Source organism: Schistocerca nitens, chromosome 5 (genome assembly GCF_023898315.1).
Source record: "Schistocerca nitens isolate TAMUIC-IGC-003100 chromosome 5, iqSchNite1.1, whole genome shotgun sequence".
Classification (NCBI taxonomy): Eukaryota; Metazoa; Arthropoda; class Insecta; order Orthoptera; family Acrididae; genus Schistocerca; species Schistocerca nitens.
The window spans coordinates 25,836,539-25,855,911 of record NC_064618.1 but is presented as its reverse complement, the minus strand read 5'-3'; the positions used below and the strand labels follow the sequence as shown (position 1 = coordinate 25,855,911).

Sequence of the window (19,373 nt, the reverse complement as noted above, 5' to 3'; positions counted from 1 at the left end):
TTTCCCCACTATCTGCTTTTTGTGGTCGTTCCACTTAAGCTCGCCCTGGATAGCTACGCCTAGATATTTTACGGCAGACACTGTCTGCAGCTGTTTGTCATCAGTAGTGTAGCTGTACAGTATTGGATTTCTTTTCCTATGTATGCGCAATATGTTACATTTATTTACGTACAGGGTCAACTGGCAGAGCCTGCCTCATTCATCAATTCTCTGCAGGTCGTTCTGCAAATTTTTACTATCTTCTGGTGTTGCAACTTAAGTACAGACAACTGCATCATCTGCGAATAGCCTTAAAGAGCATCCGACGCTTTCTACTAGATCATTTACATATATTGTGAACAGTAACGGTTCTATCACACTTACCTGTGGTAGTTCGGATATTAACTATATATCTGTCGATTTGGTTCCACCCTGTGTTCCATAACGTGGCTCCTCTACCACCTGCGCAGCAATCAGTGACCATGTATTTTATAGTACAGTCTTATAAATGCTTTAGTCACCTAAATGTTAGTAACCGACTTTTAATTATAACAAACCCTAACAAAAACGACACGTTTTCATTAATCTTCAACTTTCCGTTGCTTAAAACGGCTTGCTTTCATAAACAGCGAGTTATAGAGCGGAAGTAACTAAATACGAAAATTCTTTGACCTGCTGTATGACGTTTCCCGTCATTTTATTACAAGAAATTGTACCAAGACGGTTCATTCTCGACACATTCCAAGACGGTTCATTCTCGGTCCTTAGAAACAGCGTGTAAAACCCACCGAATACGGGCTTCTGGTGAACACGACAAATACAATACGCCGTCTTGCTTTCTGGGCGCCTCGTGATTTCTGCGTTCTTGCATCCTACTGCTTCTATTGTACGTGGCACGTTGCGGAAATAGCGCAGACCTTACTTATTTTGTGTTTCACTTGACCAAATGGCTTCTCAGTGAAAAACAGCAGCACAAAACTCGCAGAGCGCCACGACGCCAGCTGCCTCGTCCCGTGTGACGACTGTCAACTGTCACTTCTCTCCCCTCTCTCAGGTGAGTGATTTCTTACCTCCAGGGAAATTCTCTTTTCTCAGTGACTTCTTTTACTGCTGCAGGTGTTTCTGTCAAAACTTGGTGTAAGAATATGCTGCCACAGGTGGAACACTTACAGCGAAGAAAGAATAGAATTTTAGCTTAATACACCTACATTCCTGAAAACATATGGAAGTTGAGGAAGTTTCCACTAATCCACAGTGCCGGGTTATTAGTGGAAATATCCATGCAGTATGCGGGAAACTATTAGAACACAAAAAGGCATTGAAAAGATAGATAAGTTTGGAAACTCCGTCAAACGGCATGTTAGAAACGGAACAGTAAAATGACAGCCCTCCCATTAACTACCACGCTTGGCAAACAAACAGAGAAAATCGTTGGACGTTCGAATGCACCAAAGATAATGCTGTGCAATGAGAGTGGACTTGTTATACTGCCACGAGAGTTCTAGGGATTCGTTACGGCAAAACAGAGAAAATCATTGGACGTTCGAATGCACCAAAGATAATGCTGTGCAATGAGAGTGGACTTGTTAGACTGCCACGAGAGTTCTAGGGTTCGTTACGGCAAAACAGAGAAAATCGTTGGACATTCGAATGCACCAAAGATAATGCTGTGTAAAGAGAGTGGACTTGTTAGATCGCCACGAGAGTTCTAGGAATTCGTTACGGCAAAACAGAAAATCGTTGGACGTTCGAATGCACCAAAGATAATGTTGTGCAAAGAAAGTGTTGTTAGACCGCCACGAGAGTTCTGCCGGCACAGAGCGCAACGCTTACCGCCACGTGGACAGCACGCAGGCGGCAGGCGTGTCGCAGCGCTGTCTCTGCCCCGGCCTCTGTCGATGCCACCACACACTCGCGACGCGACGGAATCCGCAGTAAGCGCGGAACCCCCTCAGGTCTCACTCCAAGGTATTGGTGTTCCTTGGACGTAGCCCGGCAGAATAGTGCTCTGGTGCCACAGAGACAATGAACGAAGAATGAACCTGACAAATGAGACGAAACGGGTGAGTGAACTGAGATAGTGCGGTGTCTCCCGCAATTTTACAACCTGGGCAGTGTTTTTCCGTGGCTAAAAACGCAGTCCGCATTGCCAAGCCTACCAGGTACCTGACCTGACCTGCCCGGGTTGCGTATTTATGGCGGGGTGAGGACCTTGTGCCTCTAGGGTCACCTGTTCTCCGTGGCTCCCGCACGAAGACACGGAGGTAAACATCTCCGTCCGCAACCGCGTGGGCTACAAACAAAATTTGAACGCAAACGGCTTTTCATAACTACCAACGCCTTATTGCATTAAAAAAATACACTCCTGGAAATGGAAAAAAGAACACATTGACACCGGTGTGTCAGACCCACCATACTTGCTCCGGACACTGCGAGAGGGCTGTACAAGCAATGATCACATGCACGGCACAGCGGACACACCAGGAACCGCGGTGTTGGCCGTCGAATGGCGCTAGCTGCGCAGCATTTGTGCACCGCCGCCGTCAGTGTCAGCCAGTTTGCCGTGGCATACGGAGCTCCATCGCCGTCTTTAACACTGGTAGCATGCCGCGACAGCGTGGACGTGAACCGTATGTGCAGTTGACGGACTTTGAGCGAGGGCGTATAGTGGGCATGCGGGAGGCCGGGTGGACGTACCGCCGAATTGCTCAACACGTGGGGCGTGAGGTCTCCACAGTACATCGATGTTGTCGCCAGTGGTCGGCGGAAGGTGCACGTGCCCGTCGACCTGGGACCGGACCGCAGCGACGCACGGATGCACGCCAAGACCGTAGGATCCTACGCAGTGCCGTAGGGGACCGCACCGCCACTTCCCAGCAAATTAGGGACACTGTTGCTCCTGGGGTATCGGCGACGACCATTCGCAACCGTCTCCATGAAGCTGAGCTACGGTCCCGCACACCGTTAGGCCGTCTTCCGCTCACGCCCCAATATCGTGCAGCCCGCCTCCAGTGGTGTCGCGACAGGCGTGAATGGAGGGACGAATGGAGACGTGTCGTCTTCAGCGATGAGAGTCGCTTCTGCCTTGGTGCCAATGATGGTCGTATACGTGTTTGGCGCCGTGCAGGTGAGCGCCACAATCAGGACTGCATACGACCGAGGCACACAGGGCCAACACCCGGCATCATGGTGTGGGGAGCGATCTCCTACACTGGCCGTACACCACTGGTGATCGTCGAGGGGACACTGAATAGTGCACGGTACATCCAAACCGTCATCGAACCCATCGTTCTACCATTCCTAGACCGGCAAGGGAACTTGCTGTTCCAACAACAAGTATCCCGTGCCACCCAACGTGCTCTAGAAGGTGTAAGTCAACTACCCTGGCCAGCAAGATCTCCGGATCTGTCCCCCATTGAGCATGTTTGGGACTGGATGAAGCGTCGTCTCACGCGGTCTGCACGTCCAGCACGAACGCTGGTCCAACTGAGGCGCCAGGTGGAAATGGCATGGCAAGCCGTTCCACAGGACTACATCCAGCATCTCTACGATCGTCTCCATGGGAGAATAGCAGCCTGCATTGCTGCGAAAGGTGGATATACACTGTACTAGTGCCGACATTGTGCATGCTCTGTTGCCTGTGTCTATGTGCCTGTGGTTCTGTCAGTGTGATCATGTGATGTATCTGATCCCAGGAATGTGTCAATAAAGTTTCCCCTTCCTGGGACAATGAATTCACGGTGTTCTTATTTCAATTTCCAGGAGTGTATATATATCAAGTTTATGTACGTCCTTATTATACACGTAACGAATTCATAGTCATCAGATTTATAATGTCATCAGCTGTGTAGAATGTGTGATTTGAATTTAATTGTCTGGGTTTACAAAATGCTCTTTCTTTGTACGGACTGGATGTAATGGATGCCTTGGTCTCTCCAACGCCATCCGTGTATCGCCTAGAAATAGTTTGTGATCTATCTGCACACACACACACACACACACACACACACACACACACACACACACACACACACACACAGCTCTTCCCGCAGAGATTCAGCCGTATGCCCACCAGTTTCCCTGGCGGGCCAAGCACGTACGTCAAGCACGAGACGCTCGCACGTTTCAGTTCAAAATGGCTCAAATGGCTCTGAGCACTATGGGACTTGACATCTGAGGTCATCAGTCCCCTAGAACTTAGAACTACTTAAACTTAACTAACCTAAGGACATCACACACATCCATGCCCGAGACAGGATTCGAACCTGCGACCGTAGCGGTCGCGCGGTTCCAGACTGTAGCGCCTAGAACCGCTCGGCCACCATGGCCGGCCACATTTCAGTTCGTCAACAGCGAGCACTCGAACCGCCTCGGCTAAGGCGCCAGTGTGGCTGCCGCCACGGTGTCTGGCACTGTCGAAGACTGAAGAACTAAGAGTCCTCGTATATTTTAAGGAACAGCAGACTGACTACGTGTTCTCGCCACAGTATCGCCAGACAGTGGGGCGTAAGGCGTGTGACGTGCATTCGAATGCTCTCTTAAAGCAGGCAGCAGCCAATCGGCATTCAGCTTCACTTCTTTTCCCACAAAATTTCAGGAGAAATGCCAAATGTTTGCAACCTGCTGACACGATATTTCGGTGCAGAGTCTTCCGCCCATATTCGGGCGAGAAAATGTCTTTCTTTTCATTTGTGATGATACTTGATGTACAGTACCATCAGCGAAACTGGTCGGACTGAATTGATGAGGCTGGTTGCAAGGGTTTCTCGATTCTTTTGTTTACTGAATCATTTGCGTTGAAGGTCCGCGCTGTGCGACTTGAAGTCCCTTACCGCTCTCTTGACAGTATCAGCTCAAATCCTACGCCTTTGGCTCTGTTGCTGGTGTGGTCTTCATTTGGGTTAACCGTGGCAACGGCAGCGGCAAGCGTTTTCTGCTTTGACGCGGCGGCGGCGGCGGCGGCGGCGGCGGCGGCTCGCGGTAGCCAATGACGGACAGCCACTGAGGTACGGGGTGGGACCCACCGAAACGACCGGTGTGTTTGAATAACTATAACTTACACCTACGTGAAGGAAAGACGAAGTTGGGTGAAGACATTCCAATTTTTCATTTTCTGTACAATGTACTCTTTCACATATTTCATTATTCGTGTTTTCTCATTTCAGCATAAACAGATTTCATGACTACCGTTCGTGATGGTCACTATCTCCTAACACATTGAAACAATGTACGATAAAAGACATTATTCAGATAGTTAAGCGAGACAAAAATTTAAAATGTGATACGGTATCGGGTACACGAAAACAGTAAGAACACAAAGGCTAGGTGGAAGGGATGAAAGTGGAAACCACCTGATAGAATTTCCCACAGAGCATAGTAATCATCGCCAGCATCTTGCTTAAGAATCACAAAAGAATAATATATATTTGGAACAGAGTTTTCGAAACCAGATTTTAAATTGTAAGGTATTTCCTGGTGCAGACGCAAACCTTACTGAAGACAGTCAATAGCAAGAAAAGCGTTCTGAAAAAGAAAATTTGTTCACATCGAATATAAATTCTAATGGTTGGATACTAGTTTACAAAGGTATTTGTGTGGAGTGCAGCCTTGTATGTAAGTGAAACGTGGACGATGAACAGTTCTGTCAAGAAGACAAAACGTCGTGATCAATAAGAGTGCTGAAGATTAGATAGGAGGATCGTGTGACTAAAGAAGAGGTACGGAATTAAATACAGGAGGAAGAGGAAATTACGGCACAACTTTGACAACAATAGGGGTTACCTGACAGGACGTATTATGGGGCGTCAAAGAGTGAGGACAAAGGGGTTGGGTGATAGTATTCTGATAATAATCTGTTGAAATACTATTCTACTATTTTATCTATTAATGTAAGCAGTGAATTTACTCTTCCATGCACTCCTCCACAAAACATTTAAACCAAAACTGAAATCAGCTGAACACCAAATCTTTCAACCACTGTCTGACAACTATTGGATTCACTTTCAACTTTCTATAACTATCACTGGCTAGCAACACACACATACAGACATAAGGAGAACAAAAATAAACAAACATTAGTTTTCAGCAATAATTCTGCAGGTTGGCAACATGTACATAAACAAACCAGACAGGAAGGGACATGAGGTGAACAAACTGTGGTTACGACCTCAAATCAGAGTTTTCGGTAAAACGTCTACTGCTGGTGACAGAAGAAAAAAAGAGCGACATGAAAATGTGCTTATGTTCATAATCAAAGTTTTAGTTCAACCTCCAGCATGTGACCAGGTGAGGGGAAACGTATATGTACGCCAAAAACTCGATTCACTGTAAGTAATCAGTCATTCTCGTAAAAAAAAGATGTGAACTGTTTTATAATCTGCAAGTATCACACTGCCGGCTGCGGTGGTCTCGTCCGGAACCGCGCGACTGCTACGGTCGCAGGTTCGAATCCTGCCTCGGGCATGGATGTGTGTGACGTCCTTAGATTAGTTAGGTTTAAGTAGTTCTAAGTTCTAGGGGACTGATGACCACAGATGTTAAGTCCCATAGTGCTCAGAGCCATTTGAACCATTTTTGCAAGTATCACATATCAAAACAAAACTGCATCATTCTAGATTACACCGAAGATGCCTTAAATTAAAAGGCGAAACGCGTCTTGAATCAGTAAAGTACACTGGATAAAGAAAAAAAAGTTTGTTACTTACCAAAGGAAATAATCAATAGCTGTAGATATTTAGTAAATTACATCTTATGACATCCCAGCAAATTAGTTTCGGTTTAACTTCTCATTCCACATGCTATTAAATGCTGTTTAAAAAAATTCATCTATCCCTTCCGAAAAACTGTAGTTACTTTCATATCTCGGTAGATAAACAGATTTAGGATATTTATCATGCGACGAAATAAGTGACTTTTCACAAGTTATCGTTTGCAAAAAAACAAGTTTCGATTTCTTGAACCGTTTGCGAAATTTGCGGTTGATACAACCACATGGTTTACGACGAGCAGGACGAAGTACCGGTCGTGTCGCAAGCAACCCGCGTGCGATCACGGAACAGCCTGTCCGCCGACTTATCATTCAATATCTCGAGAACGGTGATAGCTATCCATCTGCTCTCAGCTTTAAAAACAATTTCGATATGTTGACTAAATTTCATACGCAATAGTGTATTACCTAAAATGAACTGTACGCAAAGTCCTCGCAATGCGTTTTTACCTCTGCACACTCATTAAAATTTCGCGTAAAGGTTTACGTAAATGCGGTACAAGAAGTAACCACGACGAATAACGAAAAGAGATTCGGTCCTTTATCGAGAGAAGATATCGGGCTGTAACATGCCCAAGAATGAAATTTTTCTGCCGAATAGTTTTCTTGGAATCGGATGATACGTATTTCATAGCTGCCGCCGCGTCCGCGCCAGCGGTTCGGCGAAAGTTCGTGTGGCCCGGGGTTCCGTACCTGACGTCACGCTCAGCGCGTTTTGTGATTGGCGGCGCGCACCTGGAGCGCGTCACGCGGCATCGGAAGCGGTTCGACATAGGCAAACCGCGACTCAGAGCCCGCCGCGCCGCGCCGCGCCGCTGACGCCGTTTCCATGGCAACCACGCCGCTGACGCGCGGTTTTGACGCGCGGCAGCCCTAGTGGGAACCGGCCTTAAGATTTGCCGCATTCACACGGTACCCTGTAAACAGGTGCCTTGCGCAACTATACGTCGTCTTTAACAGGTCCCAATAGCACAGAGATTGTGGTGTCACCGCCAGACACCACACTTGCTAGGTCGTAGCCATTAACTTAGCTGAAGGCTATTCTAACTGTATCTCGGCAAATGAGAGAAAGGCTTCGATCAGTGTAGTCGCTAGCAATGTCGTCGTACAACTGGGGGGAGTGCTAGTACGTCTCTCGAGACCTGCCTTGTGGTGGCGCTCGGTCTGCGATCCTGACAGTGGCGACACGCGGGTCCGACATGTACTAATGGACCGCGGCCGATTTAAGCTACCACCTAGCAAGTGTGGTGTCTGGCGGTGACACCACAGAGATTTTGGAAGGAGAACGAAAGATTGCTTTAATTTTATGTCCTCTTAAGTTTCTGCCTACTTCCGCTGCAACATTTCCAATATATGGTGGATAAACAGTCATTTTGATGGTCTCAAAAAAATGGTTCAAATGGCTCTGAGCACTATGCGACTTAACTTTTGAGGTCATCAGTCGCCTAGAGCTTAGAACTAATTAAACCCAACTAACCTAAGGACATCACACACATCTATGCCCGAGGCAGGATTCGAACCTGGGACCGCAGCGGTCGCTCGGTTCCGTACTGTAGCGCCTAGAACCGCACGGCCACTCCAGCCGGATTGGTGGTCTCATATTCTTCCTTGTCCCATCGTTTGTGCATCTATAAGGGTCCTGTAGTTGCAGTGTTCAGGAACAGAGTTTGCAAGTGTTGCAATGCCATTTGCACATTATTGGCGTCCGAGATGGTGTGGCATCAGCAGATTAAGATCATCAGAACGCCAGTCGTTTGTGGCAGGTGGTGGATACGAGTAGCTTGTAAACACAGGTCTGTAGGAGTGGACTTTCGGAACAGTGAGCGCTCAAGTCTACCATCGCTCGCTCGTCGCACCAAGACATCTAAAGATGACAAGAAACCATCTTTCTCCATATCGACACTAAATTTTATGGAGTTCGGATGTCGAAGGAACTCTCGGATACTGTCAAAACCGTGAGGCCAAAGTATCAAAAAGTCGTAACTGTATCGGCGAAATACTGTTGTTTTTAAAATAGCTCAGGCGAGTGCTCGGTCGTCATAGAAATGTTGGCCACCAGGGGAGACAGTTGGGAGCTCGGAGCACGCATATCCTTCAGTATTCACGTGAAGATGGCCTGAACACTTTGTGCCAACGTATCGTGGCAGGAAGCTGCAGACATCTGACAGCTCTCACGGATTTCCATGGAACAATCTGTACACCGGGAAAGTTTTGAATCGCTTTATTGTGTTTACAAACTAGCTCTACAGAACAGAGTGAGCACGTGCTGTTCTTCTCGACAAACATTCCGCTTTCGTACCCGTAGCGCCGCCGTGGCCGCCTCGTACCTTGAACAAAGTGCAGACGGAGGTGACAACGAGGCAGACGGAGGTGGCGACTGTGGGCAGGTGGTCCCAGTGGCCGCGCAGGCCTGCCAACTGCCCCGCGACGCTCGCCACCAGCTGCAGCAGCGACCACAGTGTGTAGGCCGAGTAGAGCCGGCGGAGGCACCCCCGCTCCGGCGCCCACAGGCCGATGGCGCGCAGCAGCAGGCACGGCCACCGCAGGTCCACCACCTGCTGGCCCAGTGCACGACTCGAAGAAACATAGGGCGTTAGTCTGTGGTCGTTGTAGTCTGCGCTATAGTCCTTGCCGAATTATAGTGACTACTTTGTCTCCAAACTGTAGAGACTAGAGACACATTGTACAGACTATTTCTCTACGACATAGTCATAGAGACTGTGAGAAGGAGTGGATGCGTTGTTGTTGTTGTGGTCTTCAGTCCTGAGACCGGTTTCATGCAGCTCTCCATGCTACTCTATCCTGTGCAAGCTTCTTCATCTTCGAGTACCTACTGCAACCTACATCCTTCTGAATCTGCTTAGTGTATTCATCTCTTGGTCTCCTGTAAGTAGGCTGTTTAGGTTTTTTTATTGGTAACGCCACCTCTGTATGAAAATCACTGGCTGTGCTGTGTGCAGTCTGTGGCTGCTTTGCATTGTTGTAATACTCGCCATTGTAGTGTTAGGCAGCTGGCTGTGAACAGCGCGTAGCGTTGCGCAGTTGGAGGTGAGCCGCCAGCAGTGGTGGATGTGGGGAGAGAGATGGCGGAGTTTTGAAATTTGTCATGAACTGCTCTATATATACGAGGGCAGTTCAATAAGTAATGCAACACATTTTTTTTTCTCGGCCAATTTTGGTTGAAAAAACCGGAAATTTCTTGTGGAATATTTTCAAACATTCCCGCTTCGTCTCGTATAGTTTCATTGACTTCCGACAGGTGGCAGCGCTGTACGGAGCTGTTAAAATGGCGTCTAACGGATGTGCATTGCAAACAACGGGCAGTGATTGAGTTTCTTTTTGCGGAAAACCAGGGCATCTCAGATATTCATAGGCGCTTGCAGAATATCTACGGTGATCTGGCAGTGGACAAAAGCACGGTGAGTCGTTGGGCAAAGCGTGTGTCATCATCGCCGCAAGGTCAAGCAAGACTGTCTGATCTCCCGCGTGCGGGCCGGCCGTGCACAGCTGTGACTCCTGCAATGGCGGAGCGTGCGAACACACTCGTTCGAGATGATCGACGGATCACCATCAAACAACTCAGTGCTCAACTTGACATCTCTGTTGGTAGTGCTGTCACAATTGTTCACCAGTTGGGATATTCAAAGGTTTGTTCCCGCTGGGTCCCTCGTTGTCTAACCGAAAACCATAAAGAGCAAAGGAGAACCATCTGTGCGGAATTGCTTGCTCGTCATGTGGCTGAGGGTGACAATTTCTTATCAAAGATTGTTACAGGCGATGAAACATGGGTTCATCACTTCGAACCTGAAACAAAACGGCAATCAATGGAGTAGCGCCACACCCACTCCCCTACCAAGAAAAAGTTTAAAGCCATACCCTCAGCCGGCAAAGTCATGGTTACAGTCTTCTGGGACGCTGAAGGGGTTATTCTGTTCGATGTCCTTCCCCATGGTCAAACAATCAACTCTGAAGTGTATTGTGCTACTCTTCAGAAATTGAAGAAACGACTTCAGCGTGTTCGTAGGCACAAAAATCTGAACGAACTTCTCCTTCTTCATGACAACGCAAGACCTCACACAAGTCTTCGGACCCGAGAGGAGCTCACAAAACTTCAGTGGACTGTTCTTCCTCATGCACCCTACAGCCCCGATCTCGCACCGTCGGATTTCCATATGTTTGGCCCAATGAAGGACGCAATCCGTGGGAGGCACTACGCAGATGATGAAGAAGTTATTGATGCACTACGACGTTGGCTCCGACATCGACCAGTGGAATGGTACCGTGCATGCATACAGGCCCTCATTTCAAGGTGGCGTAAGGCCGTAGCATTGAATGGAGATTACGTTGAAAAAAAATGTTGTGTAGCTAAAAGATTAGAGAATAACGTGGTGTATTTCAATGCTGAATAAAACAACCCCTGTTTCAGAAAAAAAAAGTGTTGCATTACTTATTGAACTGCCCTCGTATATATATATATATGTGATGATATCAAGGTAAATACATTGTTTGTTCTCTATTAATATCTTTCATTTGCTAACTATCCCTATCAGTAGTTAGTGCCTTCCATAGTTTGAATCTTTTATTTAGCTGGCAGTAGTGGCGCTTGCTGTATTGCAGTAGTGGGAGTAACCAAGATTTTTGTGAGGTAAGTGATTTGTGAAAAGTACAGGTTAATGTTAGTCAGGGCCATTCTCTTGTAGAGATTATTGAAAGTCAGATTGCGTTGCGCTAAAAATATTGTGCGTCAGTTTAAGCACAGTCCTGTAAAATTGTTCAAAAGGGGACGTTTCATATGTCGACCCTTAGCCTAGGATACCTCACTGGAATATTCTGATTTTTTTTCTTGTAGTTTGTGTAATTAGTGTAGATTTTGTTTATTGCTAGCGCGTAATTGTAGAGAGAATCTCCTTTGTAGTTGTAGTCTTTCATTGTTGTACAGTAAAACAGGTGTGGCACGCATGTAGATTTGCACCAAGTATTTCGCAGCTGCAATTAACTAGATATTATTTTCAGTGCTATGTTAATGTGTTCCCCTATTTTTGCTCTTCAAATTGTGTTTTTCTGTGTTGTCGTGTGAAATATTGTGACAATAATGGCGTGTGAAAAACGTAATAGTAGGCTCCAAAGTAAACTGAGAAATGACAGTGAAAACGAAAGCAGTGTGTTAGCGCCACCGAGTAATGAATTAACTGATATTCAAAGTAGTAATTTGGTAACTGTGCATAGGGAAATGGAGCGGGTGGCAAACAATGGCGTGGACAGTGAAACAATTAGTGAAGAGGGAGGCATTATCGATCGATCGGTCGGCAACAGCTCGCCTCAGGAATCGGGAATGACAGGACACAATTTTTCAAATATTGTAGACTCAGGTTTTGGGTCCTCACCGTTTTCTCAAATAAGTCAAGACACAATTTCTGCTTGTCAAAATGTGAATGTTGCCGGTGCAAATGCACTGCCGAAAAGCATAGAGGAACAGATTCCAGACACTAATACATTATTATTGCAATTAATGCAACAAATGAAACAAAATCAGAGACAAACACAGCAACAGCTAGACACAGTGGAACAAAATCTTAAAAAGTTAGACACAATGGAACAACACCAGAGACAAACACAGCAACAGCTAGACACAGTGGAACAAAATCTTAAAAAAGTTAGACACAATGGAACAAAATCTTCAAAAGTTAGACTCATTGGAGCAAACTCTTGAACAAACACGTGAGGATTTAACTAATGAGTTACATCACATTGAATCGAAATGTCAAAAAGTCTGTAATGACGTAAAAACACAAATTTGTGAGCATTTCCAACCAATTTTTTCGCGGCATGAAAATGCACTACAGAATCACGAAGCAGCCATAGAAGAACTGCAAACTACTGTTCATGAAAATCACGAGACCTTGCAAGCTAAATTTGACTCAGTTGCATCTACCGATTCGGTTACGCAACTTGCAAAAACTCAGGAAAACTTAAAGGACACAGTAGATACTCTGAAACTTGGTTCAGAAAAACACACTGAGGAAATAAGTACACTATCGGATAAGGTAGCTGAACTTTCAGATCAGTTTACTAACTTATCTACAAAGGTAGATGATGATCTGAATGACACAACACCTGTAGCCTTCACTGACACTGAAGAGTATGAAGAAATTAGAAAATTCAAACAAAATCAAAATCAAATCAATACACAGTACAAAAGAGAAATCCGCGAAGTACAAGATCAGCTGACACAGGTAATACAAGAATTACGTATTTCAGAGGACACTCGCGCCCCAATACGGGAAGAGGGACATAGAAATACGGAACAGCCACAAAATAATAATACAGGTCATTTCGGAAATTATGAAAGAAATTGGCAATGTGCACCGAATTTTGAGATGGAACGGCCGACATGACCTAACAATGACAGATATGCTACTCGCCGACACGATGATTTTGACTATAAGCTGTTCATTACTACACGTAAATTCAAAACGTTTAAGAATTCTGGCAACGACATTCATCCACAAGCGTGGCTCCATCAATTCTCTCATTGTTTTCCTCCCAACTGGTCATTGCTGCACAGATTAGAATTTATGTGTGGCTACTTGGAGAATGAACCAGCTGTAAGAATGCGATCGGTCATTCACGATTGTCACAGTGAAGGAGAATTTTATCATGCCTTCCTCTCAGCATATTGGTCTCAAGCTATACAAGACCGAGTAAAACATAGCATCATAATGATGAATCATTTCGAACAATCTGAATTTTCCAGTCTTGTGAAATATTTTGAAGACATGTTGCACAAGAATCAGTATCTTTCAAACCCATACAGCCCCTCAGAACTCATCCGCATTTGCTTAGTCAAATTACCTGAACATTTAAGAAATATTATTTTGGCAGGACGTTGCAAAGACCACATTGAATCTTTTGAGGGACTCCTACAAGAACTAGAAATTGACACAGACAGTCGCGGGATGCGAAAACAGGAAAACAATCACTACAGGTCACATCCGTCACAATTCCGTGACGACAGAAATAATAACTGGACACGACAGGGCTATTCTTACAACGCAAATCGTAACCAAAACAGACACCACCCGTATGACAACCGTTGGCAGAGTAAAAATAATTACAGAGAAAGATCGCATTTCTATAGTAATGACTATCACAGAGACTACCAGAGAAACAGACAATATGGGAAACAAAATAATTATTATCAAGGGAGACAGAATAACTTCAGACGCAACGGTCCAGCGCGCAGTTACGATTCAGGGAGAAATTCTCCACCACTTAACCGACAAGAAAGAAACTACAGGAACTACCAACATGACGACAGACGATGTGATCGTAACGACAGACCTGAATTGCATCAGAACTGGCGGGATTTAAACAGGGCAGGGCCCTCTCGTCACGGTGAATTTGTAGAAGTTAGGTCTCCAAACCCCAATAACGACGCACGCCAACAAAGAGACAGACAATGACCCGCACAGCAGGCAGCCGCGTGCGCCAGCTGGCTCAGGGAAAAATAACATAGACGCTAACCTTGAGAAAAATTCCAGTATTCTTTACCGACGTATACCACTTCATAATTGCGTTAAAGTTGAAACTGCGTACTAGGAAGAGCAAAGGTTTACACCATATTTCACACGTAAAACCGTTTATTGAGAGATAATGTGCTTTTTTAACTTGAGATTTTAATGCAATATTTTGGTTCACTTGAAAATACATTCTGGATTTAAAGTACTTTCTGTGAGATACCAGAGGACACAGTGGTTAGTTTATGTGACAACTACACGATGTTATCACGATGCTACTAATGAGTGACAATTTACAATGTTGCTTTTGCAGTGTATCTGATTTATATCTGCACAATTTTTCTGAATTCTTCTGGAAAGTAAAACATGTTTTAGTAGTAACTTTTGTGGTATAGCTACAATGAGACAGCCTTTTCCGTGGCACAACAATACGTCACAGCACAGTACTTTCTTCCTCACAACAATAAGCGTAATAACTAAGATATCTATACACAAAGCATTTCACTTTTGTTTATCATGAGGTAAGTACATTGACTTCTGCAGAACTTAGCTTTCGGAGGACGATAACTACGAGACTTTCACAGAGGTTATCTTACAACATGACGCACAGTTTAGCGCTACAGTACACGTATTTGAGTGATTAATTTCGCACTTAAAACATTTTTTTTAAAGATATTTGAAGTACAATGATACAAGGGTTTTCCGTGATATATTTCATTCCATTGCTGTAATCTGTAACACCTGAGGGTATAATTACATTAATCTTCAGGGGGGTACACGTTTACTTTGTGTACCATGTGTGTGGCAACCACAAGGAACCCTAGCTAATATGGTATTTGCTTATACAACTTTACACATCGGTACCATATTTCTCTAACACACAAATTACACAGCTATCTGATCATGTAACTGAGAGATAAACATTTTTTTTTACTACATTAGTGACAGATGTTTACGTAATTACACAGTTGAATAACTTCACATGTATGAAATTGCATTTTGTCAGTACTTTGTGAACTGTTCATATTTTTTTGGAACCATTGTGATACTATGAGAACTTTGAATGATGTATTTGGTATGGGATCATGATTTTTGAAGTGCGTTTGAGGCGGATGACACTTTTGACATGAGCAGAGAATTTTTTTAGGTTTTGAAATTATTGGAGGAAGCTACGACGATTTTGAGAGTTGACTGAGGTATTATGATGTTATTTTTACGACGACGATGTGTATTATGCTGTTGAGGTATGTTTATGATGAACAATTTGATGCTATATGGGGAATTTGATTATGCTATGTATTTATTACGATGAAATAGTGAAGTGTCATCGCGAGATTGACGTGTCGACGAATATGTATAAGGAGTAATGAAAAGTGATTAGGGACTCTGACTTGTGGAAAAGGTTGTTGGAAACTAAGAATCGTACTTCAAGGTTATGAAATGTGTGTAAATGTGTGACTGTATCACAATGCTGACGAATATTTTTTTTGGACACTTATATTTATAGGATTTTGTTTCTACAGATTTGCAACGCTAATTCTTGACCTGTGAAATATTTTTAAATAAGACTGCCACTGTAGCGGAAACTGCTGTCGTAAATATTTCCGTAAGAAAGTTAAGTGACCACCTGCACGTAATACGTCGTGGGCACCCAGATGGGCGACAGCCGCCCGAGAAAAAAAGCCATTAGCGTGTGCCTTCCAGCGGCACAGGTAGAAAAAAAAAGAGAGGCCATTATCCTTGCTATTGACGTTCCTTTGTAGAGAGCATCGCAAAAACGACACGGTCGAACTTGAAAACATATGTTGACACTGTGGAGCTCTTAATTTATGATATTTACAGAAATGCCTAATGAAATGACGAGAAATATTTTTACATCTGCACACCTGATTAAGACAAGCGTCTTTCTACGAGAGTTGAGAGAATGTCTTCTAACTTATGAAATGTCATATGACTATTGAATGATATTTTTATGCTTTGGTTTGCGTAATTGCTTACTTCATTTGATATCTGGTTTCCAGCTGTCTTGCAGCATTGGTTTCATAAAATAAAATTAAATGCATTTGCTAATGTGAACACTTTCTGTCAACAGATCTATTAAATAATTACTTTATGATCCACATTCTTCGAAAAAGGAGCTCTTGGAATGGAAAGAACAATAAGAAGGGACTAGTAACAGGAACTGCATACATAATTTTCTTTTCAACTACTTGGTAATTTTTTTGGTAGAGTAAGTTATCGTGATGCATCACTCTAGTGTTAAGATGTGACATAGGTATTAGACATGGCCATTTTTAGTGTAATATTTTTTCTGCTTGAGCTATGTCATGTTTAGAGATAAGTTTTTTTTGCTGCTGCTGCTGTTTGCCAGGCATAGTGCTACTGAATTTTAATTTGTGTTACTCTGCTAAGCCAGATTTATTTTTCTTATTTGCTGCTCATTGCCTTATGTTAGTTGTAATTTATGTTGCTTGCTTCGCCATTTGTATTTTTGATCATTGCTGTTTGTGTTAATTGTTTTGTGCTACTGCATTGCCTCGTCCCTTAGTTTAATATCTGAGCTCAGTAGATTTAAGTTAGCTTAAGAGGAGGTAGACTATATAAGAAACTAACTATGATGAATTGGAAGCAATGCATTGACAAGGTATATAAAAAAAAGATTTGGGCCAAAATGAGTATTGTACAATGAGCCATAATTATTTTGAAAGTAATATGGTTAAAATACAGAAAACAGGTATAGATAGGACTTTTTGGAAATAGTGAGGAACGAAGGGAGATCTCCGAGAAGTAAAGAAAGTTTTGTTTGCAAAATACTGCAGTAAAAGAAACCCTGTCCTTTCCTTGTGTTATCCCCCTATGTGTTTGTGTACCCTTGTGTATTTGTTTTCTTCCTGTCTCTGTGTACTGTATCATAGAACTTTTTTCTCTTCTAATACTAAGCTACATTCACTAATGACGAGGAATACTGTTATCATCAAATATAACTGGCATTAATAATATGTTATTTACCTTGTAAATATGCTTAAACATTATTTATTCTGGTTTGTTTTAATGCTCATGTGTAAAGTTGATGTTTCAAAAGTTATTCTGATCTTTTATGTATGAACTTATGTCATAATTCCTGTAACACTGATGTATAGGTATATTTTATTCTTTTGTAAAGCCTTTATTACTACAAATGCTATCTGTATTGCTATGTTCTTTAATGATGTATTTTGTACCTTTGTAATTGTATTCCTATGTTATAAAATTGTAATTGACACCAGTTCATCATATTATTAACTTGTAAGTTACATTTCACTGCACACGTTTCTATTGGTCATAGTATATGGACAATATGTGAGAAGTAGGGACTGTTAGTGTTTGCACGTGTGTTAATAATTCAGCAAGGGACTGGTTAACAGCATTGCTGGTTCTCAGAACAATAAAAAAACTTTGTGAGTGCACAAGTGGTGGTTTATGGACTTGCTATATTATCCGCAAGACTCTTCAATGGTGATTGTGCACCTGCACAGTCACAACAGATGGCTGATGGCCATCTCTACAAGGACTGCAGTGGGTCTGCACCTCTGGTGGCCCACCAGTACCATTATCTCTACAAGGACTACAGTTGGTCTGCATCTTTGATGACTCACCAGTACCATTATTTCTGCAAGGACTGCAGTGGGTCTGCGCCTCTGGTGGCCCACCAATACCGTAATCTCTACCAGGACTACAGTGGGTCTGCTCTGTGATGACCTACCAAACGATATTCTTCAAAACTTCGATTGACTCCGCTGTGGGTTTGCTCTGTTGTGGCCCATTACCTGTCAGCATGTCAAGAGTCAGCACTGTCTTTTCGTTGGAAGGACAACACTACTTCTTCAAGATTGCATGGAAATCCACTACTTCCGTGTGCATTTTCTTTTACTGCTCAGACTTTGAGAAAAACACTGCAATGTGATGAATGATCAGGACTGCCTTTATGGACTGTGAGAAAATTTTAGCTTTTGACCAACATTGTATCAATAAGTGTGTGCATTTGATATCTTTGTTATTGTAATTATGAAAAATTTCTTCAAATCTGTATTGGCCACTGTCCAACACAATTTGTAAAATTTTTTGTGGGGAGCATGGGGGCTATGTAAGTAGGCTGTTTAGGTTTTTTTATTGGTAACGCCACCTCTGTATGAAAATCACTGGCTGTGCTGTGTGCAGTCTGTGGCTGCTTTGCATTGTTGTAATACTCGCCATTGTAGTGTTAGGCAGCTGGCTGTGAACAGCGCGTAGCGTTGCGCAGTTGGAGGTGAGCCGCCAGCAGTGGTGGATGTGGGGAGAGAGATGGCGGAGTTTTGAAATTTGTCATGAACTGCTCTATATATACGAGGGCAGTTCAATAAGTAATGCAACACATTTTTTTTTCTCGGCCAATTTTGGTTGAAAAAACCGGAAATTTCTTGTGGAATATTTTCAAACATTCCCGCTTCGTCTCGTATAGTTTCATTGACTTCCGACAGGTGGCAGCGCTGTACGGAGCTGTTAAAATGGCGTCTAACGGATGTGCATTGCAAACAACGGGCAGTGATTGAGTTTCTTTTTGCGGAAAACCAGGGCATCTCAGATATTCATAGGCGCTTGCAGAATATCTACGGTGATCTGGCAGTGGACAAAAGCACGGTGAGTCGTTGGGCAAAGCGTGTGTCATCATCGCCGCAAGATGGCGGAGTTTTGAAATTTGTCATGAACTGCTCTATATATATATATATATATATATATATATATATATATATATATATATATATATATGTGATGATATGAAGGTAAATACATTGTTTGTTCTCTATTAATATCTTTCATTTGCTAACTATCCCTATCAGTAGTTAGTGCCTTCCATAGTTTGAATCTTTTATTTTGCTGGCAGTAGTGGCGCTCGCTGTATTGCAGTAGTGGGAGTAACCAAGATTTTTGTGAGGTAAGTGATTTGTGAAAAGTACAGGTTAATGTTAGTCAGGGCCATTCTCTTGTAGAGATTATTGAAAGTCAGATTGCGTTGCGCTAAAAATATTGTGCGTCAGTTTAAGCACAGTCCTGTAAAATTGTTCAAAAGGGGACGTTTCACTCCCTCTACGATT

General features: G+C 43.6%; 1 protein-coding gene across 1 annotated transcript in view; it reads right to left on the bottom strand.

The window, feature by feature from the left end:
- Positions 1 to 19,373, bottom strand: part of LOC126259528 (uncharacterized) — an 86,757-nt gene that overhangs the window by 47,231 nt on the left and 20,153 nt on the right. Inside the window, exon 2 of the mRNA XM_049956393.1 lies at positions 9,073 to 9,300. Within this exon, the coding sequence (XP_049812350.1) occupies positions 9,073 to 9,300 (228 nt within the window). The remainder of the gene's footprint in view (positions 1 to 9,072; positions 9,301 to 19,373) is intronic.